Source organism: Schistocerca nitens, chromosome 1, assembly GCF_023898315.1.
Source record: "Schistocerca nitens isolate TAMUIC-IGC-003100 chromosome 1, iqSchNite1.1, whole genome shotgun sequence".
NCBI classification, from domain to species: domain Eukaryota; kingdom Metazoa; phylum Arthropoda; class Insecta; order Orthoptera; family Acrididae; genus Schistocerca; species Schistocerca nitens.
Window position 1 is genome coordinate 1177371161 of NC_064614.1, and position 24147 is coordinate 1177395307.

Here is a 24147-nt window from a genome sequence, read left to right on the forward strand (position 1 = left end):
TTCATAGCAGAAAAAGTCTTCACAGTACGGAACTACCTCTTCAAAGTTGTGGGCTGGATATTTTTTTTTTTTTTTTTTTTTTTTTTTTTTTTTTTTTTTTTTAAGTTTAGTAGTAAAGAATTTGCTAGGAATCGTTTATTAATGTCCATGAAAATTTCATAAATCTATCTTCCTAAAACTCTACTTTCTTGATGATTATTGCTATGTTTCTATCATCTGCAAATAAAATAAACTTGGCATCCGATAATATTAATGATCAGAAGTCACATATACAAGAAAAAGTGAGAGCCATAAGATGGTACCTTGTGGGGCAACACAAGTAATTAATTTCCAGTTGGGTGGTAGTTGATAGCTTAATACAGGCCTCGTTCCTGTTGACGAAGACTGGGTAGCGGTGTTGCAACATGACAAATCCCACTTCTCACTCGTTCCTCATTGGCTGTAACAGCATATGTAGGAAGTTATGGCTTGCCCTTTATTTATGTAGTGGACAGATGCAGGGCTTAAGATGCTGGATTCATATTTTGGACAAGAAAGGGGTCAGACCACCATGACGTTTCCACTGTTTTCCCGAAACTGCGTGAGGTGTGTGCCAAGTGCTTCCTTTGAACAGACCAGTAGTAATATTCTTCCCATCACTATCCACTGAGATATTTACATAGATTAGATTAGAGATTAGTTATATTTTCATTCCACAGACACAGAAATGAGATGATTCTCAAGGATGAAAATGTAACATAAAAAAAACATAGAACATTTAAATATAATCCAGAATGAGATTTTCACTCTGCAGCGGAGTGTGCGCTGATATGAAACTTCCTGGCAGATTAAAACTGTGTGCCCGACCAAGACTCGAACTCGGGACCTTTGCCTTTCGCGGGCAAGTGCTCTACCAACTGAGCTGCCGAAACACGACTCACGCCCGGTACCCACATCTTTACTTCTGCCAGTATCTCGTCTCCCACCTTCCAAACTTTACAGAAGTTCTGCAAGGTTCGCAGGAGAGCTTCTGTAAAGTTTGGAAGGTAGGAGACGAGATACTGGCAGAAGTAAAGCTGTGGGTACCGGGCGTGAGTCGTGCTTCGGTGGCTCAGTTGGTAGAGCACTTGCCCGCGAAAGGCAAAGGTCCCGTGTTTGAGTCTCGGTCGGGCACACAGTTTTAATCTGCCAGGAAGTTTCATTTAAATATAATACTCACTTCCTTGATAATTTATGAGGAGATTGTCAAGATATGGTAATACATTACAGTTAACTGGAACTGCTGATATTTACGAAATAAATACACTGTCAGAATGAAACATAGTTATGCACTTTTAATAAATTTATCATCCACAAACTAACTAATCTTTTTTGACTGTTGCGATCAAGTGGTGTCAAAGCTGAAATCTAAGAGACATTTTTACTTAAGCTGGTCTGACAGTCCCTGTCATGAATTCATTTATAGAATAGGAGGAGTTGGCTACCAAAAAATCTTGCAAACTGTGTTTACACATGTTTTTTTCTTATGAGGTCAGTATCAAGTTCTAACCTCCCTTCTGTAGAACACAGGTCATGTTACATACTTCAGCACTACTACAGGGTGATTTTGTCATTGGTCTCTTCCTTTCCTCAACCACACTTGGCTTAGTTGGAAGTGCATAATCTGTTTTGCAGTAAGTACTCCTGAGCTTGTATCCGTATACAGTTAGAACAGGCCAATTGTCAGCAAGACCTCTGGTATCCCTGCCCGACAAGTTCGAAAGCCCACCAGAATGCATGGACCTAGGCGATGCTCCTAATATTTGTGGGTGCTGCTGCCACCATCTAAGCACTAGGTGTGACCCAGGCCCCATGCGCCCACCTGTTGGTGCCCACAGCTGCTCAGTAAAGGTAGCAGTGCAGGGGCCTTGACATCAGTTGTGTTCAAACAGTGCTCTCGTTCCTTAGTTCTTGATACTGCTATGTCTAGTCTCTAAGTTCGGTTTACTCTCAAGACTTAGCAATCTGTCATGTTGTCGTCATTATTTATCCATCATCGTTGTTGTCTTTCCGTGGTTTTTTGACGACTCACCATCGACATCCTCAGCTGGTTGGCCAGTGTCATCTGGTCATGATCGATTCCAGTTATTATAATGTTGACTGGAAGGTGCCAAAGCAGTCTGCTATACCTGAACACAAAAACAGTGTCCACATTATGATGAACCATATCACCAGCAAGATTTGCTTAGAGGCAGAGGTATTCTTCCTGAAGCCCTTAGGAAATCTTAAACACACAATATATAATGAACAAGAGTGAATAAGTGAGTAGGTATGGTTAACATATGTTATGTAAATTTCCTAGCATAGAGACTCTTCTGCATCTGCTTGCTTACTAGCCAATTTACATGCCAGTTGCCGTTTGTAGTAACAAGATGCTCACTCATTCACTTGGTTGTCTAAGGTGTATTTAGGTGTAGGCAGTAGTTTGTACCTTGGTTAAAGCATATGACACTGTGACAGTTCTAGTGCTTATCATCTGCAGTGAGCCTGACAGCAACTCAAAATGCAATGGGCAGAGACAGAATATGATACAGTAGAAATGGAGAAAGAAGCAGTTTCTGAGTTTAAAAAAAGGTCCATTTACTTCCACACAGGTATCAGGACATATGAGGAGGCTGTCTGCACTGTCTTTGACTCTTGGTCTCCTATCATCCATTCTTTGTTATGTTCTTCACATTTGCTTTATGGTGTGAATACGTTCTTGACACACTCAGCTGCCAGATTTGAATCTACTATAATAATACTACAACCTTGGTGAATATTAACATAAATTGCAGATATAATCATCTCCTTGAAGCACTGTGGTCTGGTTATATCTGTATATATACCGATGGATCCAAAATTCCACAAGAGGAGAACACTGGATGCACTTTTCTATGCTCTCAGATCCAAGTTAGTAAAGCCTACAGACTGCTTAAGAGTGCTTAAATTTTTACGACTGAGACAGTCGCAATTTTGTGAGCAACCAAGTTTGTATCTTCAACTTCCTTCTTAAAGATACTAATTGTGTCTGACTCTCAGATTATTGTTAAAAATATACAACACCAAAGATGGAATAAAACAACCAACCATTATATTTTGAATGAGTCATTGGAATATGTTTGTTGTAAATGGAGAGCACAGACAATCGTTCTGCTGTTTGCACTCCCATGTTGGCACCCACCATAAGGAGGAAGTTGGCATCTTAGAGAAGCTAGTTTTATCTACAGGAACTCTTCTCGATTTGAAATTACCATATACACACTACTTTTGTGAAGTTAAGAGCCACGGAAAACAACAGCCGTGGCAAGAGTTGTGGAATGTTTTCTAACAAATGAAAGGTGGATATAATGTGGCATTACAACCTCAAATTCTTACAAGGCAGTGGTTTATGAAGATGCATTTGCAGCAGTCTGGGATCTCCACCACCATTCGGCTTCTATTTAACCATGCCTTGTTTCCTCATACACCTTACTAACTTAACCCTAATCCACAATTATTCTCCTTTGAAGAGTAAGTATACAAACAAATCTGCACCACAGCCATGGGCACCCATGTTGCACCCTCTCATGCCAACCTGTTTGTGGGCCATATAGAGGAGATCTTCCTGGCCTCCCAAAATTCCAAACTCTTAATCTGGTTCATGTTCGTTGACGATATATTAATGATCTGAACTATGGGTCAAGACACCGTATCTTCATTTCTTTACAACCTCAACACTTTCTTTTCCATCTGCTTCAGCTGGTCCTCCTCAACCTAGCATGCCACCTTCCTAGACATTGACCTCTTCCTCTCTGATGGCTCCATCTGCACCTTCGTCCACATTAAATTCACCAACGACCAACAGTACCTGTGTTTCGACAGCTGTCATCCCTTTCACACCAAAAAATCCTTGCCATGCAGCCTGGCAACCCAGGGATACCATATCTGCAGTGACAAGAACTTTCTTGCTCAGTATACTGAGGGTTTTGCCAAGGCCTTCACAGCCAGCCACTATCCCCCAGACCTAGTCTGCAAACAGATGCCTGTGCCATTTCCCCTCATGTCTCCACGCCTCCCACCATCCCCAAGAACCAATCACAAAGTATTGCACCCTTTGTCACCCAGCACCACCCCGGACTGGAACAACTGATCCACATCCTTCACCAGGGCTTTGATTGCCTGTCGTCATGCTCTGAAATGGGGGACGTCCTATCCGAGACCCTTCCTGCCCTTCCTGAAGTAGTATTCCATTGCCCATCCAACCTCTAAAACATCTTAGTCCATCCCTATTCCATTCCCAATCCCAACCCCTTGCCACAAGGATCATATGCCTATGGAAGACCAATGTACAAGACCTGCCCTGTGCCCCCATACAGCACTTCCTATTCCAGTCCTGTCACAGGTTTATCCTACCCCAACAGAGGCTAGACCACCAACGAAAGTAGCCATGTCATTTACCAGCTCTGCTGCAACCATTGCACAGCTTTTTATATTGATGGGATGAATGGCCACTGCCAAACTGTGACAGCCAAGAGCAAAGTAGACCATCCTGTGGCACAACATGCAACTGAGCATAAAATGCTTGATTTCAATGGCTGTTTCATGACCCAAGCAATCTGGATCCTCCCTTCCACCACCAGATTTTCTGAACTGCAGAGATGGCAGTTACCCTTACAACACATTCTCTGCTCCTGTAATTATCCTGGACTCAACCTACAGTAACAGTCTGTCCCCACACCCTCCACCCAACAGTTTTCACCCACTCTGTCCTATCATCGCCTCACCTTTCTTATCTTCCCCACTCTTCTTTTCGCTCCTTTTTTTCCTCATCTCCCTTCCCCACAACCTCCTGACGCCATGCCTGTTGGCATTCTAGTCCCTGCACACTCTGCAGACAATGTTCCTCTGTCCCATCACCTGTTCACTACTATTCCTCCATCTTCCCCACCCTCTCCAAATTGCTGCTGCCATTCCACTTGATAGTTGCCAGAGTAGGCGGTCATGTGTGCGTCAGGTGTGCCTGCTTGCGTATAAGAATAGTGTGTTTCTCTGTTTCCCTTTTGCTGACGAAAACAGAGGCTGAAAGCTTTGTGTAAGTGTCTTTTAATTGTGCACGTCTGCAACTTTATGTGTATTCTTTACGATAAATGGTAATCTATCTTTTCCTACATTGTTGATACTCTCCTTGTTTCCTGTATGTCTGTATAAAATCAATATTTACAATTCCCCTGCACGTGTGCGAGATTCTGAGTCAGAAGCTGATGAAAATCGCATTTTGTTTTCGTGTTCCAAATTTGACAATGAACAACTGGAATTTTTGAAGACTTTGATTAGCATTGGTTACCTCCCTCTTGCTCAGTGTCTTCTTCTTTTGGTTTCTAAAAACAATTTGCCTTTATGAAGTGATTGTGCATTCCCTTAAGAGTAAATGGAAGAATCTATAGATTTTAATCATGTTCATATTTTCATTTTATCTGTTTCTCTTATTAAATTTAAGAAACAGTATGAATGATAACATAAAAATGTCTAGTTTAGTTATACAATTTGTGAAATAATTGTTGTGCGAGGGTTTGATCTTTCAGTTCTGTAAATAGGCATTTTCGCTGCGCAACTATGTATTCTATGTAAACATGTTTTTTCTATGGTTAAATAGTCTACAATCTCAGGAGGCCAAATAAAACAAAAAATAACAACAAATTTTTGTTTGCGGGTCAGAGGCTGTACTCCGTGCAACATTTTGCAGATTGCAATTGCTCATGGGGCACACCCTCTTCTTGACTAATGTGACTCTAGAATTGGTTTTCAGTTAGGAAATACAGTGTTATTGCTGTTTGAGTAGTATTATTGGTGTTTGAAATGGGGACATCAGAGACAGTGACAAATACTCTAGCCATCACTCTCCACCCCTTCCTGCTTAAGCCCTTGTTTAGACTGTAATGTAATTTATTACAATTAATTTAATTTCAGATATACAGTTTTATCCAAATATAAGTATAGAAGGTAACCGTATGGCTTTCTTCTGGTTAAATAAGTGGAGAACTTCACTCTAAAACTAAATTGAAAGACAATGTGAAAAGTAAAGTTGCTACTCAACATACAACAGAGATGCTAAGTCGCAGATAGGTGCAACAAAAAGACTGTCACAAATATAGCTCATGGCCAATAAGGCCTGTCACAAATATAGCTCATGGCCAATAAGGCCTTCATCAAAAGTAGATGGCACACACACACACACACAAAATTGCAGTCAAAGGCAACTGAGGCCACACAGCAAGCAGCAACTCCAGTGCATGATGGGAGTGGTGACTGGGTGGGGGTAAGGAGGAGGATGGGGCGGGAAGGGGGAGGGATAGTAGGATAGGGGTGGCGGACAGTGAAGTGCTGTTGGGGAGTGCGAGAAGCAAGGTGGAAAGAGTGTATGTGTGGTTGGGTGATAAGACAGAGCGCAGCAGAGAAGGGGGGAGGGGGGGTGGTAGTGTAAAAGGAGAGAAGTAAAAAGACTGGATTTGATGGAGGAATGAGAGCTGTGTAGTGCTGGAATGGGAACGGAGAAGGGGCTGGATGGGAGACGACAATGAGTGATGAAGGTTGAGGCCAGGAGGATTAGGGTGTATAAGATACATTGCAGGAGAGTTACCACCTTTGCAATTCAGAAAAGCTGGTGTTTGTGGGAAGGATCCATATGGCACAGGCTGTGAAGCAATCATTGAAATGAAGGATGTCATGTTTGGTAGCTTCCTCAGCAACAGGGTAGTCCACTTGTTTCTTGGCCAAAGTTTGTCAGTGGCCATTCACGTGAACAGGCAGCTTGTTGGTTGTCATGCCCACATAGAATGCAGCACAGTGGTTGCAGCTTAGCATGTAGATCACATGCCTGGTTTCACAGGTAGCCCTGCCTTTGATGGGATAGGTGATGTTTGTGGCCAGACTGAAGTAAGTGCTGGGGGAGGGGAGGATGTATAGGACAGGCCTTGCATCGAGGACTATTACAGGAGTATGAGCCATGAGGTAAGGGGTTGAGAGCAGGGGTTGTGTAAGGATGGATGAGTATGTCATTTAGGTCTGGTGGATGGCGGAATACCAGTTTTGGAGGGGTGGGAAGGATAGTGGGCAGGACATTTCTCATTTCAGAACATGACGAGAGGTAGTCAAAACCCTGGCAGAGAATGTAATTCAGTTGCTCCAGTCCTGGGCGGTACTGAGTTATGAGGGGATAGCTCCTCTGTGGCTGGACGGTGAGACTTTGGGAGGTGGTGGTAGACTGGAAAGATAAAGCACTAGAGATTTGTTGTTGTAAAAGGTGGGCAGGATAATTATGGTCTGTGGAGGCTTGTGTGAGACCCTCAGTATATTTCGATAGGGACCGCTTGTCTATGCAGATGCGACAACCACGGGTGGCTAGCTTTATGGAAGGGACTTCTTGGTATGGAACGGATGGCAGCTGTCAAAGTATAGAGGTATTGCTGGGGGTTAGTAGGTTTGATATGGACAGAGGTACTGATGTAGCCAGCTTTGAGGTGGAGGTCAACATCTCGGAATGTGGGTTGTTGGGTTGAGTAGGACCAGGTGAAGCAAATGGGGGAGAAGTTGTTGAGGTTCTGGAGAAATGTGGATAGGGTGTCCTCACAATCGGTCCAAATCGCAAAGATGTCATCAATGAATCTGAAACAGGTGAAGGATTTAGTGTTCTGGGTGTTTCGGAAGGATTCCTGTAGATGGCCCATGAATAGGTTGGTATAGGATGGTGCCATGCAGGTGCCCATAGCCGTACCTTGGATTTATTTGTAGGTAATGCCTTCAAAGGAGAAATAATTGTGGGTGAGGATACAGTGGGTCATGGGGACTAGGAAGGAGGTTGCTGGTTTGGAATCTGTCGGGCATTGGGAAAGGTAGTGTTCAATAGCGGTAAGGCCATGGGCATTAGGTGTGTTAGGTGGCATCAACAATGATGAGTAGGGCACCGTATGGTAAAGGGACAGAAACTGTCGAGAGTCAGTGGAGGAAACGGTTGTTATCTTTTATATAGTAGGGTAGGTTCCGGGTGATAGGGGTGATAGTTTGAAGGTGTTGATCTATGAGAGCAGAGTGTCTCTCACTGGGGGCACAGTAACCAGTCACAATGGGGCGTCCTTGGTGGTAGGGTTTATGGAGTTTAGGAAGTGTGTAGAAGGTAGGAGTGTGGGGAATGGTAGTGATGAACCAGAGGGATGGACTCCGGGGAGAGGTTCTGGGATTGACCTAAGGATTTGAGGAGTGACCGGAAATCCTGCTGGATTTGTGGAATGGGACACTGTGGCAAGGTACGTAAGTTGATGTATCTGATAGCTGGCAGAGTCTTTCTGCCAGATAAACCTTGCACTTCAAAACAACAGTGGGAGCCTTTATCCGCAGGTAGTATTATAAGGTCGCGATCAGTTTTTAGATGGTGGACTGCGGTTCTTCCTGTGGATGTAAGGTTAGTTTGCATGTTGAGGGATTTGGGGAATGATGGTGAGGTAAGGTTTGAGGTTAAGAAATTCTGGGAAGTTAACAGGGGGTGATTTTGGGATGGTGGGGGTGGATCATGGTTGGATGGAGGAGTGAGCTGAATTAGGCAGGGTTCGACATTGGTCTTTGGTTGAGACTGATTTGTAGGGTTGATGGCGTAAAAGTGTTTCCATTGTAGTGACCGAGAAAAGGAGAGGAGGTCTTTAACAAGTCCTGCATTATTGAATTTGAGAGTGGGGCAAAAGGTGAGGCCTTTGGAAAGAACTGATATTTCTGTGGGGCTAAGGCTTTTACAGGAAAAGTTTGTGACTGTGTTTCGGGTCTGTTTTGATACTGGATTCTGTGTGATGGTGGGAGTGAATTTTGGAGGGTGATGTAAATGTAGTGGGTCTGCGAGACACGGTTCGATAGCTATGAGGGGATGTGGAGAAGGTTTGGAGGTTGTTGTAGGTGTGGTGGACAGTGGTACTCCCAAGGCAGGAGTGGGAAGTGAGCAGAGTGGAGAGCTTTTTGACGTGGCGTTGTGCCTGTTGCTCTAGTTCCTAGATAGCAAGAGTTTCATCGTGCGTTACAGGTTCCAGGAATTTGGGATTGCGTAACAGGAGAATTTTGTGGATGGAGAGAAAGTACTGCAAGGAGGTTTGGGCTTGATTGATATGGGTGGCACCCGGAGAGGGGTAATTTGATGGTTATGCCATTTGGGGGATTCCATGAGCCAAGCAATAAGGCAGGGACGATATGTGGGACTGGGTTCTGACTAGGGATACGGAAACTTTTCTGTATTCACGCAGATGGAAGCAACAAGGATCCATGGTGGTGGAAAAAAATGTGAAAAATTATGTAAATAATGTAGAATTATGTCCAAAAATTCGCAAAAATACACGTGAAAAATCACGAGAAGGATGAAACTGAGGAAAAAGGGGAAAACAAAATGAAATCTGTGGAAGTCGACAATAGCGAAAGGTGAAAACTCACTAAAATTGACGAGAATTCACAGAGAGACCAAAGAAAAGATATAAATAATATATAAATATATATTTTACTGTGAGTAGCAGGTCTGAGGGTGGATAAGTTTGAAGAGGAGGGATGGCAGATGTGACTGGATGAGGAGGGATGGCAGATGTGACTGGATGAGGTGGAATTAGTTGGTGCAACCTGGGATAGAACGGAGAAAGAGGGTGGGGGAGGGGTTCGTAGGATGAGATACAAGATAGTGTGGCACCGGAAGGGTGCAGGAAATAACACCCTGAAAATACAGGAGAGTCATGCAGGGAAGTTAGCAAAGTTTCAGAACAATCTTTTGATTTAAGTTGTAGGATGTTACAACACATTAACAACTAAGTATCTGGATCTCCTCTCACATCAGAAACTAAGTTGGGTACTGTGAATGAAACATTTTGAATGTTTCAAGTTCAAAACATCTTAAAATGCTTCTGCCTTAAATCTTGGAGAGCAAACAGGGGTGTGCTCACATAGTCTTTGTACTGTCTCAGTTTGGTTATGGATACATGAGTTATAACTGAGCAAGAGGTTCATATCTGAAGATCATACATATATTTGACTAACAGGTGTTTAGTGAAGAGCAGATGCAGCAATACCACTCTGATTCTCAATCATCAGCACCAATGTTGGTGAGCTGCCATTTGCTGTCCATGGCATATCGTGCTTCAGGAAGTCTGGATTCCCTGCAGATAAGGGCGTGCCAAGAGAATGAAAGTTTATGAATTAAAAACCAGCGAGTGTCATATATTAGAAGATGTAATTATAATCCACCCTGTATTCTTCAGAGGCCTATTGTAGCTTTAGACTTGCTGGGGTACAAAAACCGAGCGGGGTAGTGTACTGGTTAGCATACTGGGCTCACATTCGGTAGGATGACAGTTCAAACCCGCATCCAGTCATCCAGATTTATGTTTTCCTTGATTTCCCTAATTCACTTAAGGCAAATGATGGGATGGTTCCTTTTGAAAGGGCACAGCCACTTTCCTTCTACATCCTTTGCTAATCCGAACTTGTTCTCCGTTTCTCATGATCTCGTTGTCGATGGGACATTGAACACAAATCTCCTCTTCCTCCTCTGGAGTACACAAGGATTATATCGATCATATTTTTAAATCCAGCATTGCAGTCTTTTAGTGATTTCCACCAGTGAGCAAAATTAAGCAGATACAATTTGCTGCTCTATTGTGCTTCCTAAAAGGTTCAAAAGACATATTTATCAAGAAAAATCACCATCTCTGTTGCAGGAATATTTGCACTTTTGAGGGCAGTGGAGCAAATGAGATGGGTTATGCAGTAAAGTTGCTTATCTGTTTGGAATTTGTGCCCTTCGACATAAGCACAGGCAGTTACCATTGCAAATTATGCTGGTGTTTATCCTCCAAAAATGATCCTAATATGCATTTTGACGGTATGTTGCCCAACGATGATTGGAGTTCCTCTCTGAGAGACCCTACCACTGTGTGGTGTACCAAATCCATTATTTTGCAAGGATTGAGTCATCAGCCTATCACATGATCTGCCTTCCATGTTGTTGTTGTGGTCTTCGGTTGAGAGACTGGTTTGGTGCAGCTCTCCGTGCTACTCTAACCTGTGCAAGCATCTTCATCTCCTAGTACCTACTGCAACCTACGTCCTTCTGAATCTGCTTAATGTATTCATCACTTGGTCTCCCTCTACGATTTTTACGCTCCACGCTGCCCTCCAATACTAAATTGGTGATCCCTTGATGCCTCAGAATTTGTCCTACCAACCGATCCCTCCTTCTAGTCAAGTTGTGCCACAATTTTTTTTTCCCTCCCCAATTCTATTCAGTACTTCCTCATTAGTTATGTGATCTACCCACCTAATCTTCAGCATTCTTCTGTAGCACCACATTTTGAAAGCTTCTATTCTCTTCTTGTCTAAACTGTTTATCGTCCATGTTTCACTTCCATACATGGCTACATTTCATACAAATACTTTCAGAAATGACTTCCTGACACTTAAATCTATACTCAGTGTTAACAAATTTCTTTTCTTCAGAAACGCTTTCCTTGCCGTTGCCAGTCTACCTTTTATATCCTCTCTACTTCGACCATCGTCAGTTACTTTGCTCCCCAGATAGCAAAACTCATTTACTACTTTAAGTGTCTCATTTCCGAATCTAATTCACTCAGCATCTCCTGATTTAATTTGACTACATTCCATCATCCCCATTTTACTTTTGTTTTATGTTCATGTTATATCCTTTCAAGATACTGTCCATTCCGTTCAACTGCTCTTCCAGGTCCTTTGCTGTCTCTGACAGAAGTACAGTGTCATCGACAGACCTGAAAGTTTTTATTTCTTCTCCATAGATTTTAATACCTACTCCGAATTTTGTTTTGTTTCCTTTACTGCTTGCTCAGTATACAGATTGACTAACATTGGGGAGAGGCTACAACCCTGTCTCACTCCCTTCCCAACCACTGCTTCCCTTTCATGCCTCTCGATTGTTATAACTGCCATCTGGTTTCTGTACAAATTGTAAATAGCCTTTTGCTCCCTGTATTTGATCCCTGCCACCTTCAGAATTTGAAAGAGAGCATTCCATTCAACATTGTCAAAAGCTTTCTCTAAGTCTACAAATGCTAGAACTGTAGGTTTGCCTTTCCTTACTCTATCTTCTAAGATAAGTCGTAGGGTCAGTATTGCCTCACGTGTTCCAACATTTCTACGGAATTGAAACTGATCATGCCAGAGGTCGGCTTCTACTAGTTTTTCCATTCGTCTGTAAAGAATTTGTGTTAGTGTTTTGCAGCTGCGAGCCATGGCTTATTAAACTGGTAGTTCGCTGATTTTCACGTCTGTCAACACCTGCTGTCTTTGAGATTGGAATATTTATATTCTTCTTGAAGCCTGAGCGTATTTCACCTGTCTCATACATCTTGCTCTCCAGATGGTAGAGTTTTGCCAGGGCTGGCTCTCCCAAGGCTATCAGTAGTTCTAATGGAATGTTGTCTACTCCCGGGGCCTTGTTTTGACTTAGGTCTTTCAGTGCTCTGTCAAACTCTTCACGGAGTATCATATCTCCCATTTCATCTTCATCTATGTCCTCTTCCATTTCCTTAATATTGTCCTCAAGTACGTCACCCTTGTATAGACCCTCCATATATTCCTTCTATCTTTCTGCTTTCCCTTCTTAGCTTAGAACTGGGTTTCCAGTTGAGCTCTTGATATTCATACAAGTAGTTCTCTTTTCTCCAAAGGTCTCTTTAATTTTCCTGTAGGCAGTATCTATCTTACCTCTAGTGTGATATGCCTCTACATTCTTGCATTTGTCCTCTAACCATCCCTGCTTAGCCCTTTTGCACTTCTGCCGATCTCATTTTTGAGATGTTTGTATTCTTTTTTGCCTGCTTCCTTTACTGCATTTTTATATTTTCTCTTTTCATCAATTAAATTCAACATTTCTTCTGTTTTCCAGGGATTTCTGCTAGCCCTCATCTTTTCACCTATTTGATCCTCTGCTGCCTTCACTATTTTATCTCCCAAAGCTACCTCCTTCTTCTGTATTTCTTTCCCCCGTCCTTGTCAATTGTTCCCTAATGCTTTCCCTGAAACTCTCTACAACCTCAGGTTTTTGCAGTTTATCCAGGTCCCATCTCCTTAAATTCTTACCTTTTTTTTTTTTTTTTTTTTTTGCAGTTTCTTCAGTTTTAATCTACAGTTCATAACCAGTAGATTGTGGTCAGAGTCCACATCTGCCCCTGGAAATGTCTTACAATTTAAAACCTAGTTCCTAGATGTCTGTCTTACCATTATATAATATGTCTGAAACCTTCCAGCATCTCCAGGCTTCTTCCACTTATACAACCTTCTTTCATGATTCTTGAACCAAGTGTTAGCTATGATTAAGTTATGTTCTGTGCAGAATTCTACCAGGCGGCTTCCTCTTTCATTCCTTACCCCCATTCCATATTCACCTAGTACTTTTCCATCTCTTCCTTTTCCTACTATCAAATTCCATTCACCCATGACTATAAAATTTTCGTCGCCCTTCACTATCTGAATAATTTCTTTTATCTCATCATAATCTGTCTTTCATAATATATAAAAATCAGATGAAGATTTTTGGAGATTTCAGCGTGCGCTCTATGGCTGGCTCATCAAGTAATTTTGTATTCTGTCAGCAGTCCACTTTTTACCTATGTATTATTTTAAGCTTTGTGATTTTTGTTTTAATTGACTAAGAGGATTGCATTTCAAGTTTTTACAAATGGCCAACTGAGAACAACATTGGGATAAGAGATTACTATTGTTTTAAGATTGGTTATTGTTTTAAACAATGGCAACCCAGAAGTTGGCCAAGTAGTTGATTTGCAGGAAATTTTTAAAGAAACAGCGTTGTGAAAAAATGGAAATTTTTAATGTTTTACAATTTTTGTTGAGGCCTAACTGTACAATAATGCCTTGCAGTGTGTAGTTCAACTTTTTGTAATTGGACGTCTTCAGAAAGGATTGTTTACAGTTGGTTTGCTGAATTTTGCCATGGTCATTGTGCCATCGGAATGAATTTTGTGAAGGTTGATCAAAATCTGTTGTTCATCCAAGAACACAATTGCTGTGTGCAACATGAGCGAAGAGGATCACCACGTGACTTACCGTGTGATAGAGGCATCGTGAGGTGTATTGAAGATTGCAGTACATGTGGTTTGGTGCAACATTTACCTGTGAAAAAGACCTGTTCTTGGTGTGTCAGTTGCTGTAAGGAAATGTCTGAAAAATTTAACTGAGGAAATGAAAAATCTGCATACAACAGTATAACAGGAGCCAAAACTTGGATCTATTAATAGGTGCTGGAAACTAAGCAGCAGTCAACTGCTTTGGTGTTCTGAAAATGAACTGAAAGGTACAAAAGTAGTTTGCTCCTGAAGCAGTTCCAAGAAAATTATGGTTTGTTTCTCTGGTTATGCTGGATATGTCGTGACTGTTGCAGCAGAGTACCGAAGAGCAACTAATACTGAATGGTATTTGACAATTTGTGTGCCACAGGCTGTTGATGAAATCAGGGGAAAAAACTGAAAAGTTGTCATTTTTCATTGTGACAATGCCAATTATCTTACAAGTCCTCAAGCAGATGAATATTTGGTAGGGAAAAGTATTGACTTTTGCCTGTATTCCTCAGATTTGTCACCTAATGACTACGTCTTGTCCCCCTTATGTCAAACAAAATGTGTGTGGAGAGCGATTTTCATTGCCTCGAGAAGCTATGGACTCCATACAATACAATGTTTTTGGGGTACCAACATCAGAGGGTGGGGGCAATGTTTCTAAAGTGGTTGGAATGCATACAAAAGTGTATTAATTTTAAAGGCAAATATTTTGAGAAACAATAAATTACATGTACCCTTTTTTTAGAAAAGAAAAGCCTTAAAATATGGCTCTTACACCTAAGACAATAACTGTATTAATAGGTTTTAACATTTTGTGTCATTGAATGGTATCAAATGTGACAGTGTTTAAGGTTTTAACAGACCAATTTATTAGTGTTTAGCTTTCACAGCCATGAACAAGATTCACTTCTAATAGTTTAACGAAGCTGCTAATAACGATATTGCTAGTTTCAAGTAGTTTAGTCCATATCCAAACTCAATAAATGTCAGATTATGGACACACTGGACAAAAAATTAATCACCCCAATGCGCATGCACAGATGAATTGTTGCACCTTATAGATGGCACAGTGATAGTCACATGTACTGCTTCTTTGGGAGCATATAGTAGTAGTAGTGATTAGTGAAACATCTATGTTTCAAGTAGACATTGTATGTAAAAATGGGTAAATAAGGAAATGTAACACATGGTCACAAAACATGTTGTGAGAATTGTGGTCAGAAAAAGATCCTGACTGATAGGGACCTGTGATACATTTCATGGCTTGTGAATCAAAATTGTTTCCAAACCTGACAGGGATAGCTCCAGGCAGTGAAAGAAAGTCCATTCCAACTGTTAGCAAGAGAACATTGTGACAGGAATGGCATGCAATGAATGTTTGGAGTCAGTCACTTTGCAAGAGGCCATTGCTCACACAAGCACATAGACGATAAGAGCAAAGTTCATAAGGCTGGAAGAATAAGTGACTGGTTTTCTGAGCACTCCCACACTCTATTGCATCTCGAATCAATCTGCAATATCATCTCAGTCGAACGCCACAGGAAATCTTTGGGACATGTTGGAACAGTGGGTAAAATGCCGACATCAGCATCCTCAGCAAGTGGCTTAACCTGGTTGCCGTCTACCTGCACCACCTTGTGGACTCATTTACTATCCAAATCCAGGTGGTGGTTATCTCCAGAGATGGAATTATATGGTATTAAATTATGCTTGAAATGATTTCTCTGGGGTGACTAGTTTTTGGTCTGGTGAGCTTATGTTGTGCATCCATTGACTAACTACAGATTATTTTATGAAATTTGGATGGGTAAAAGGATAAATAATGGAATATTGCAAATATTTGTGTACTCAGTTTATTTGATAGCATAATTGTGTGTTTCTTTTTTTAGATGGTGGGTGTTGGAACCCCTAATGCAGAGCTATCCAGATCGCGCTACCAGTTCTGCAGTCTTCTAGGGTGTGACCAGGAATCTTGGGGTTACTCGTATAAAGGTAGGTTTTGTATAAATAGATTTTGTAAACGTGAAGGGAAAAAGTATGTTTCATATGTTGAATTTATAGCATCTTGTGTTTTGTTTTAAGGGCATATACAACACAATGGTGAGAAAAAGTCATATGGGCCTGGTTTTGGCCAGGGTAGTGTCATAGGTGTTCGTTTAGATATGTGGAATGGGACACTACAGTTCTTTTTAAACAGAATCCCGCTAGGTGAGTTCAATTGCACCAGCAGTAATTGAGAGTTCTAAGGTTAGTGAATGAGTTTTCGAAGGCTTAAAAAATACTGGTATTGTGAAGTTGCTGCAGCTTACTGTATTTACAAAGTATGTTTATTAGTAATTTTTAGTATGTTTATTAGTAATTTTTAGTATGTTTATTAGTAATTTTTAGTATGTTTATTAGTAATTTTTAGTATGTTTATTAGTAATTTTAGTAGTCATTCATTACATTGTTTATAATTATTCGTAAGTTAAATTATCCTCATATTTTGTAGGTATTGCATTCACCAATTTGAAGGGCAAAGTTCTCTATCCAATGGTGTGTTCTACTGCAGCCCATTCATCAATGCGAGTAATTTACTCCTTCTCTTGCAAATCATCGCTGCAACTTTTGTGCATGCAAGAACTGACTAACAACAAAGTACAAATGGAACACTTAATGCGTGTACCAGGATTTAGAAACAGTTTACAGAGAGCTTTTTGGTGGCTTGCTCCAGATCCTTATATTCATAATTGTGAGCTGGGTGAGCGAGCAACTTTGTGATATTAAGGTGTATAGTATTATTTTTAATGAGAATAGCTTGTATACTCTCATTGTTAAAAATGCATGTTGGGAAATCATATGGTAAGATCAAATAAAAAAAATACAAAGATTTATGTTTCCATTGTTTTGAAACATTAAATAAATTGGTGAGCACCTCAAGAACTTTGAGTAGTGAAATATTTTGAAATGTTTATGTTTACAAAATAGGTGCTTTATTCAGCTGTATGCACGTCTGAATTTGGCTCAAATTTTCTGCTGTTTTTCTATTCTGATGCCATGTAACACTATTTTGCCATTGTAATTATGGCATGTACTCTGAAAACTATATCTCATCAAAAATTAAGTGTCCTATAACTGTTGTTTATTTGTCCTGTTCTTGAAGAGCTCTGAGGTGCACAAATATGACAGATTTTTCTGATGAAATGATTTATCCAATTTCTAATTTTGCCAATGATGAAGATACAATTACTGCCAGTAAACACGCATACAAGAGACAGATGGGTAGGGGGAGTCAAATACAGTAAATTGGTAATCACTGTGTTAGCTTCAGTCTAGAGATGATAGGACAGAGTGAGAAGTAAAGGTGGATTAAGTGGAAGAGAAATGAAATAAATACTGGCATTAAAAGTAAAGTGAAAAAAGAGAGGATGAAAAATCAAAATTAGAGAGAGAGACAGATCGGCTGGTCAGTATCTGGTGAAATTCTAAGTACTGTTGTAAAGGAAATTTGAAAATAGAGCAATCTGTTCTATTTCTTGTAGCTGTTAGTGCCTTCCACAGGGAGGAAAGAGGGTAGTTGGGGTTAGGTTAGAAAGACAGGCAGGTCACTGAGACTGCATGTTGAAAGGGAGCCACACAATTTTGTGTGCCTTCAGTCTCACAACAGTTGGGTTCCTCTTAACCTGGGGTTTGAGTGATTTGCACCTCTTTTTTTAACCACCCCCAACCTATTCCTCATTCCTCCCAGTTGATTTTTATATTTTCAAATGTGCAGTACTTAAAAATTTCACCATCTGTAATACACTGACTGAATTATTTGTTTTTTTCTTGTGTCTTTGAGTTCTGACATTGTAGAATTTTATCAAGTGTGGGATAGTTTAGCTGTCTTGTAATTGTACTTTTCCCCCTTTTTTTTATGCTCTGAACATAGAGAACCTTAAAGAATCATAACAATATTGTCAATGTAGTAGTGATACGTAAACATTGTATGAACTACTCAAAATGTAAATTCCTGTTAAAGATTATAGTGTTACGAATACTGTAATGTGTTATTTTTCTGTATCAATTTTAACCAACATTGGGATGAATACTCCATGTGCCACTGCAGTGTGTGGTGGAGGGCACTTCGTACCAGTATTGGCACACTACTCCTGTTGCACTCACATACTGAGTCCGGGGGGAAAATGTCCATATGAATCTATTTTTACTCTAATCTGTCAAGTCTTATTCTCATGTTGCCTGAATTGTCACAGACTCTTCTTCAAATAAAGGTTCTTTAATTTTGTGCAACATGGTTTTGTGAAATCAACTCTCCCTTTCTTCCAAAGTTTACAATCTAGGTTCCCTTGGCATCTGTGTTACACTTCCATGTGAGCTACACAGACCTACAGTACTAGCAGTGTATCTCTGAATTCTTTAGATTTCTGCTCTCTTGCCTCCTCCATAGCAGTCTCATTGCTGAAGCATTACTCTAGTGTTAGTCATTCTGGTGTCTTGCATATAATGGCCTGTTCACTAAAGCCTAAAATGTAGGCTGAACAATAAAATGAAGTAAATGGTACATTTAATTTGGTTTTCGTAGTGAAAGCAATATTTATAATAAAAACACACGGTAGGAAATCTTTTAATCTCTACAGAACTATTATACTCAACTTAATCTATGATCTGTTCTACGTACTCTAGCCTTGGTCTGCCCCCAGTACATTTCCTCTCTCGTCCACCTTCCAGTGTAAGATTAACTAGTCTTGAATGATTTAAATGATGATACATGAGTCTGTCCCTTCTACCAGTAAGATCCTTCCACAAACATCTTTCCTCGCCTTTTCTTTTAGTAGTGCTTCATTTTATACCTTTTACTGTCCACTTAGTTTTAACATTCTTAGGTATTATCACATTTCAAAGCTTCCAGTGTATTGTTCTCCATGTTTCTGATGGTCCACATAAGTTCCGTACAGTCCTCCGTTTCAGATGTACACTTTCAGGTGTACACTTTCAGGTGTACACTTTCAGGAACTCTCTCAGTTCCATACAATATCTGATATCGGTAAATCTTTTTTATTGAAGGAAGTATTCTTGGTCTGTGCAATTCATATTCTGATACCTTCATTGTTTTCTCTATCTTGTTTGAGTGTCTTTCTTGACCTCCCACGTGGGGTTTGTAGAAACTGCAGATTATTTGTCTGTCTCTGTAGCTTTGATCATCTAAGTATTGTGAGCCTGTTGTTTTACTTTACGTTGTTGAGTTCTTTCTTCAAGTCCATGAATGCTGTAATTTTGTTACAAAAGCTTAAATTAAATATTATTTCTTGAAAAGTGAAAAATTCTTCGATATTTAAATACATTGGTCTCAATTATGAATGAATGAAAAGCAGTCACAAATAAATGCTTTGCCAATTAAATAACTTTGTTTTAGGCTGTGAGTACTTGTAAAAGGAAAGAGCATGTCGTCGCATATGATTACAACTAAAATTGTTACAAGATAATTTATAATTACAACCTGTAAATTGTTTTGGCCGAAGGAAATCACTTTGAGACAGGGCAATTGATACAGTTTACTTAAATGTTTATTTGGAGTGTTCTAAAAATTCAGGTTCTGAAATGTGCCGACTTTGTTTACTTTGGACAGTCCTGTATGCAAATCAGTACTGATGACGAAAGTGTTCTGTTAATAATAGCATCTCTAATTTCAAACTTATGTTTTCAATAGATATGTTGTATCTAGACTTGTCAGTTTCCTGCTATACGCATATGTCTTTGACCAGGCCCTGTGTGAGTAAGAAATCAGTTTTTCGATACTATTGTTCACTGAAAGTTGTAATCATGTAATATATTGTTCACTTTTTCAGAATTGAAAGATGGTTCTGTGATATTTTACACTGCGGAATGATATAACTCTTGGAGGGTAATTGAAAGTATCAACAAATACTCTCCACTCGCTCCAATATGCAGGTAACCATTTCCTGCATCTTGCGCTCATTCACCCTCTCCTTACCTTCCTCTTAATGCATACGAAAGGATGCTATCAATTTTGACTATCGTAATATTAATTATGAAATTTACAGCTACTTTTCATTAAAATAATGACCTGTCTTTCAATGAAGCAGCAGATTAATTTTTATGATGAATTTGCATGATTAAAGTAAATCTACTGATTTGTGCTCCATCTGTCTCTGCAGTACCAAGAGTTTGAAGTGATTGAGGAGATTTAAACTTCTGCAAAATGCTGCACCCTGCTCTTCTTATTACTTTCTGGAGAAAATCTGATTCTACTTTTTGTGCTGGTTCAGTTGATTACTGCACGTAAGTTCTCTATTCCCCATGGAGTAAGAGGATTCATATGTGGGACTTCCCAATTTGTGTGTACACATTTGTTTTTTATATCACTTCAGCCCTCATCCCTCTCCTGATAAATAGTTCACCTAACCCTGGTGAATGGCTTGCATGCCTCAAAGGTATAGGAGCCAAACTGTTGGCACAACCATATCGGATGCAGTATGTGTGGGGAAGCCAGGCTAACACATGGTTCTTGAAGACATGCAGCAGTCTTTTAACTAGTCACAGAGGCAACAGTTTGTATAACTAACTAATGTGGTCTCATAAAATTACCTGAAGTGGCATTGCTATGCTGATTGCAACAGCTGAAGCAATAGGATGCACAGCTGTTATATTTCCCAAGGACATGCTACTCCACTGTATGGTTCAATAATGATGGCATCCTCCTCGGCAAAATATTTAGCAAGAATTTTTCCCAGAGAACAATTTAATCATTGCTCACACTTGGTTTAAGAATCATGAAAATAGATTTTATATGTGGAAGAGACATGAGGTACCAAAAGGCATACGTAAGTTGTATAAAAGTAAACCACCTTGAGGCCAGATTTTACACTGCTAAACCTCTCCAGGAGCATAAGTGGTCAGAGATCATTATTTATGCTGAGAGTTGAATGGGGACATACGGCAATGACTAAAATAAGCTAAAGAAATAAAATGCAAGACAAATTGGTAGTTTTAAGAATTGAAATATTGAAGGCAAACAACTGGGGGGGGGGGGGGGGGGGGGGGAGGGGGCAGTAGGAATCTTTATGTAACACACAAATTATTAACTTTGTTTGATAAAAGGAGAAATTATAAAAAAATTAAGTAAACAAAAGGAAAAGCAGACATAAGAAAGACTGGTGAAGGTAAAAAGTGACAAAACAGAAATGGCTAGAAGGAAACAACCTAGCTGTAGAAAATGCATGACTTAAAGAAAGATAAATGTTGCATATTGGAAAATTAGAGAGACCTTTTGAGCATAGAGAAGCAGTTGTGTGAACACCAAGAACTTTGGTTGGGAAGGCACTACTAAAGAAGGAATTGAAAGGTGAGAGATGTAAGGAATATATAGATAGGCTGTATAAATTAAAGTAACATGAAGATGATAATATAAAAATAGGGCGACATGAATGAAGACAAGGTGATGATGACGATGATGATGATGATGATGATGATGATGATGCAAGACTATGAGAAGAATTCGATAGAGCACTGAAAGACTAAAGTCAAAACAAGGCACCTGGAATGGGTATGTTGTCCCATGGGTCCCAGTAAATCTGAGGGTGTATCACAAAAACAGTACTATTCCACCTGGTGTAATAGATACATGAAATGGGTTGAGCATGAAAGAATAATTTATAATGCCAAAACAAAAGAGGGCAAGTGCTAACAAGTGTGAGATTTATTTAACCATGAGTTTAATTTCTCATAAATACAAGATACTTATACAAATTATTTATAGAAGAACGACAGGACGAGTAGAAGATGATCGTAGAGATGATCAGTTTGATTTCTGGAGAAATGTAGGGACACATGGGGAAATACTGACCCTGCGATCTACTTTGAAAAAAGGCAAGCATCTATTTTTAGATTTAGAAAAAGGGTTTGACAATGCTGACTGGAATACAGTGTTTCAAGCCCTGAAGTTAACAGATGATAAAGTACAGGTGACAAACTGTTATCTAAGATTTGACGCAGAAACCAGACTGCAGTTCTTAGAGTTGCAGGACATGAAAGGATGGCAGTAATTGAGTTGGGAGTGAGACAGGGCTGTAGCCTATCCGTATGCTCTTCAATCAAAGACCAAGGAGGATTGAGGTTTGTTGATGACATTTTAATTCACACAGAGACGGCAAAGAACTTGGAAGATCATTTTAATAGAACGGATATTGTCCTCAAAAGAAGTTACAAGGTAAATATAAATAATAGTGAAAGAGAGGTAATGGAGTGTAGTCGAATAACATTTGGTAATACTGATGGATTAGATGAGAAAATTACACACTAAAGGCAATAAATGACTCGCTATTTGCGAAGCAAGATAACTGATGATGACTGAATTAAAGAGAATGTAAAACTCAGCCTGGTAGTATCGAGGAAAGATTTTTTAAAAATTATAAACAACTCAACTTCAGATATAAATTTAAGTGTTGGGAAGTCTTGTATGGTAATTTTTGTTGGGAGTGAATTGTTATCAGGAAGTGAGATGTGGATCATAAAGAATACCAACAAGAAGAGAATAGAATCTTTTAAATTATAATGATAGAGAAGAATGTTGAAGAGTAGATGGGTAGATCAGATAACATATAGTGAAGTGTCAAATCAAATAGGGGAGAAAAGATCTTTGTGGCACAACTTGACAAAAAGAGGGTATAGGTTCATAGGAAACTTCCTGCGGCATCAAGGAAAAGTTAATTTGTCATTGAAGGCACGAGTGGGAGTAAAAACTATTGGGGAGACCAAAGTGTCACTACAGTAAGCAGGTTCAAGTGAATGTAGGTTGTTATAGTTATTCAGACATGAATAGGCTTGCACAGAATAGCCTAGTGTGGAGAACTATGTCAAACTTGTCTTCAGACTGAATACCACCACCACCATAACAACAACAACAACATCACTTCATGCAAATGTAGGGATGGTTACTCCAACAAAACTATAGCCAATTTCCTTGCTCATTTTTTCCTAAATACAGTTTGTATTCAGCTTGTATCAATTCTAATGGGTTAAACCGTAATCTTCTGTCCTGCTGTTTCCATTGACAAGTTCAGAGCAAAAGTCTACCATAATGGTTTAGATGCATTTACATGCTTTTACTAGAGATCAGAAATAAGTGAGTACAAGTCTTATATTGAGAGTTACATATTTTGGAAATCTGAGTGCACTTTTACATCAGTGTTATACTGGTTTACTTCCTTAAGTAAGACAAATCTGAGAACAGTGGTGCTGCAGTTGCTTCCTACTTGCTGCCTTGTTCCCTCTTACTAAAGCATGCAGGAGTATGAGGCTAATTGTAACTTACAAGGAGTGCTCCCTAGGTGGTGGGATCAGCTTTTTCAAAATATCTGTACAGTGGTATAGGGTAGTGTTCCATATATTGCACTCTGAAACTATTCACCCTGGTGAGCCCTACTTCACGATTAATCAACAGAAAAGAATTTCATGTGATGGTCTGCACTGTCTAGAATTTTTTTTTTTTTTAAAGTGCATTGTGCAGAGTGAAATCATATCTTAATGGTTTAGATGCAGGATTGATGTGCAAAACATTGTGGGAACCTCATCAGGTGCTTTGAAATTTTTGTTTTTAAATCTTCATTGAGGTCACTTTGATTATTATTCTTATTTAATTAATAGGTTTTAATGTAATTTTTTATTTCAAACAATTTGTTATGTGATTTTAATCATCATATTAACTTTTTCATTTGCTTTCACTTTTTATCGCTGTCATTCTTTTTCATTTGGAGTCTTTGGCCATGTGACTAATTGTTTTTATGTATTAACTTCTGTTTCATTTCTACCATTTGATCATTTTATATTTTCATCCATGTGATTTCTTTCATTATTTCTGTTCCTCAGTTTGCTTGAAAATTTTTTTTTTTTTTAATAATATCTTAGATGCTTAAATCTGTATCTGTGATACTCTGTGCTTACTGTAACAAGAATTTGTTTTAAATGTTTGTGTGGTGCTTATTGTCCAAAAAACTGTGCAGCTTGTAAGGAAAGATACATTTTTTACCCCGTTGCATAGCAACAGATT

General features: G+C 39.6%; 1 protein-coding gene across 5 annotated transcripts in view; it reads left to right on the plus strand.

Annotated features, from left to right (window-relative positions):
- Nucleotides 1–24147, plus strand: part of LOC126200319 (SPRY domain-containing SOCS box protein 3) — a 73675-nt gene that overhangs the window by 12326 nt on the left and 37202 nt on the right. For 3 of the 5 annotated variants that reach the window (XM_049936698.1, XM_049936699.1, XM_049936700.1), the window contains exons 3-5: nt 15992–16094; nt 16185–16310; nt 16594–16842. In XM_049936698.1, the coding sequence (XP_049792655.1) occupies nt 15992–16094; nt 16185–16310; nt 16594–16842 (478 nt within the window). Of the gene's footprint in view, nt 1–15991; nt 16095–16184; nt 16311–16593; nt 16843–19927; nt 20031–20257; nt 20382–24147 lie in introns of all 5 variants that reach the window. The other 2 variants (XR_007540184.1, XR_007540183.1) reach the window with 2 other exon arrangements.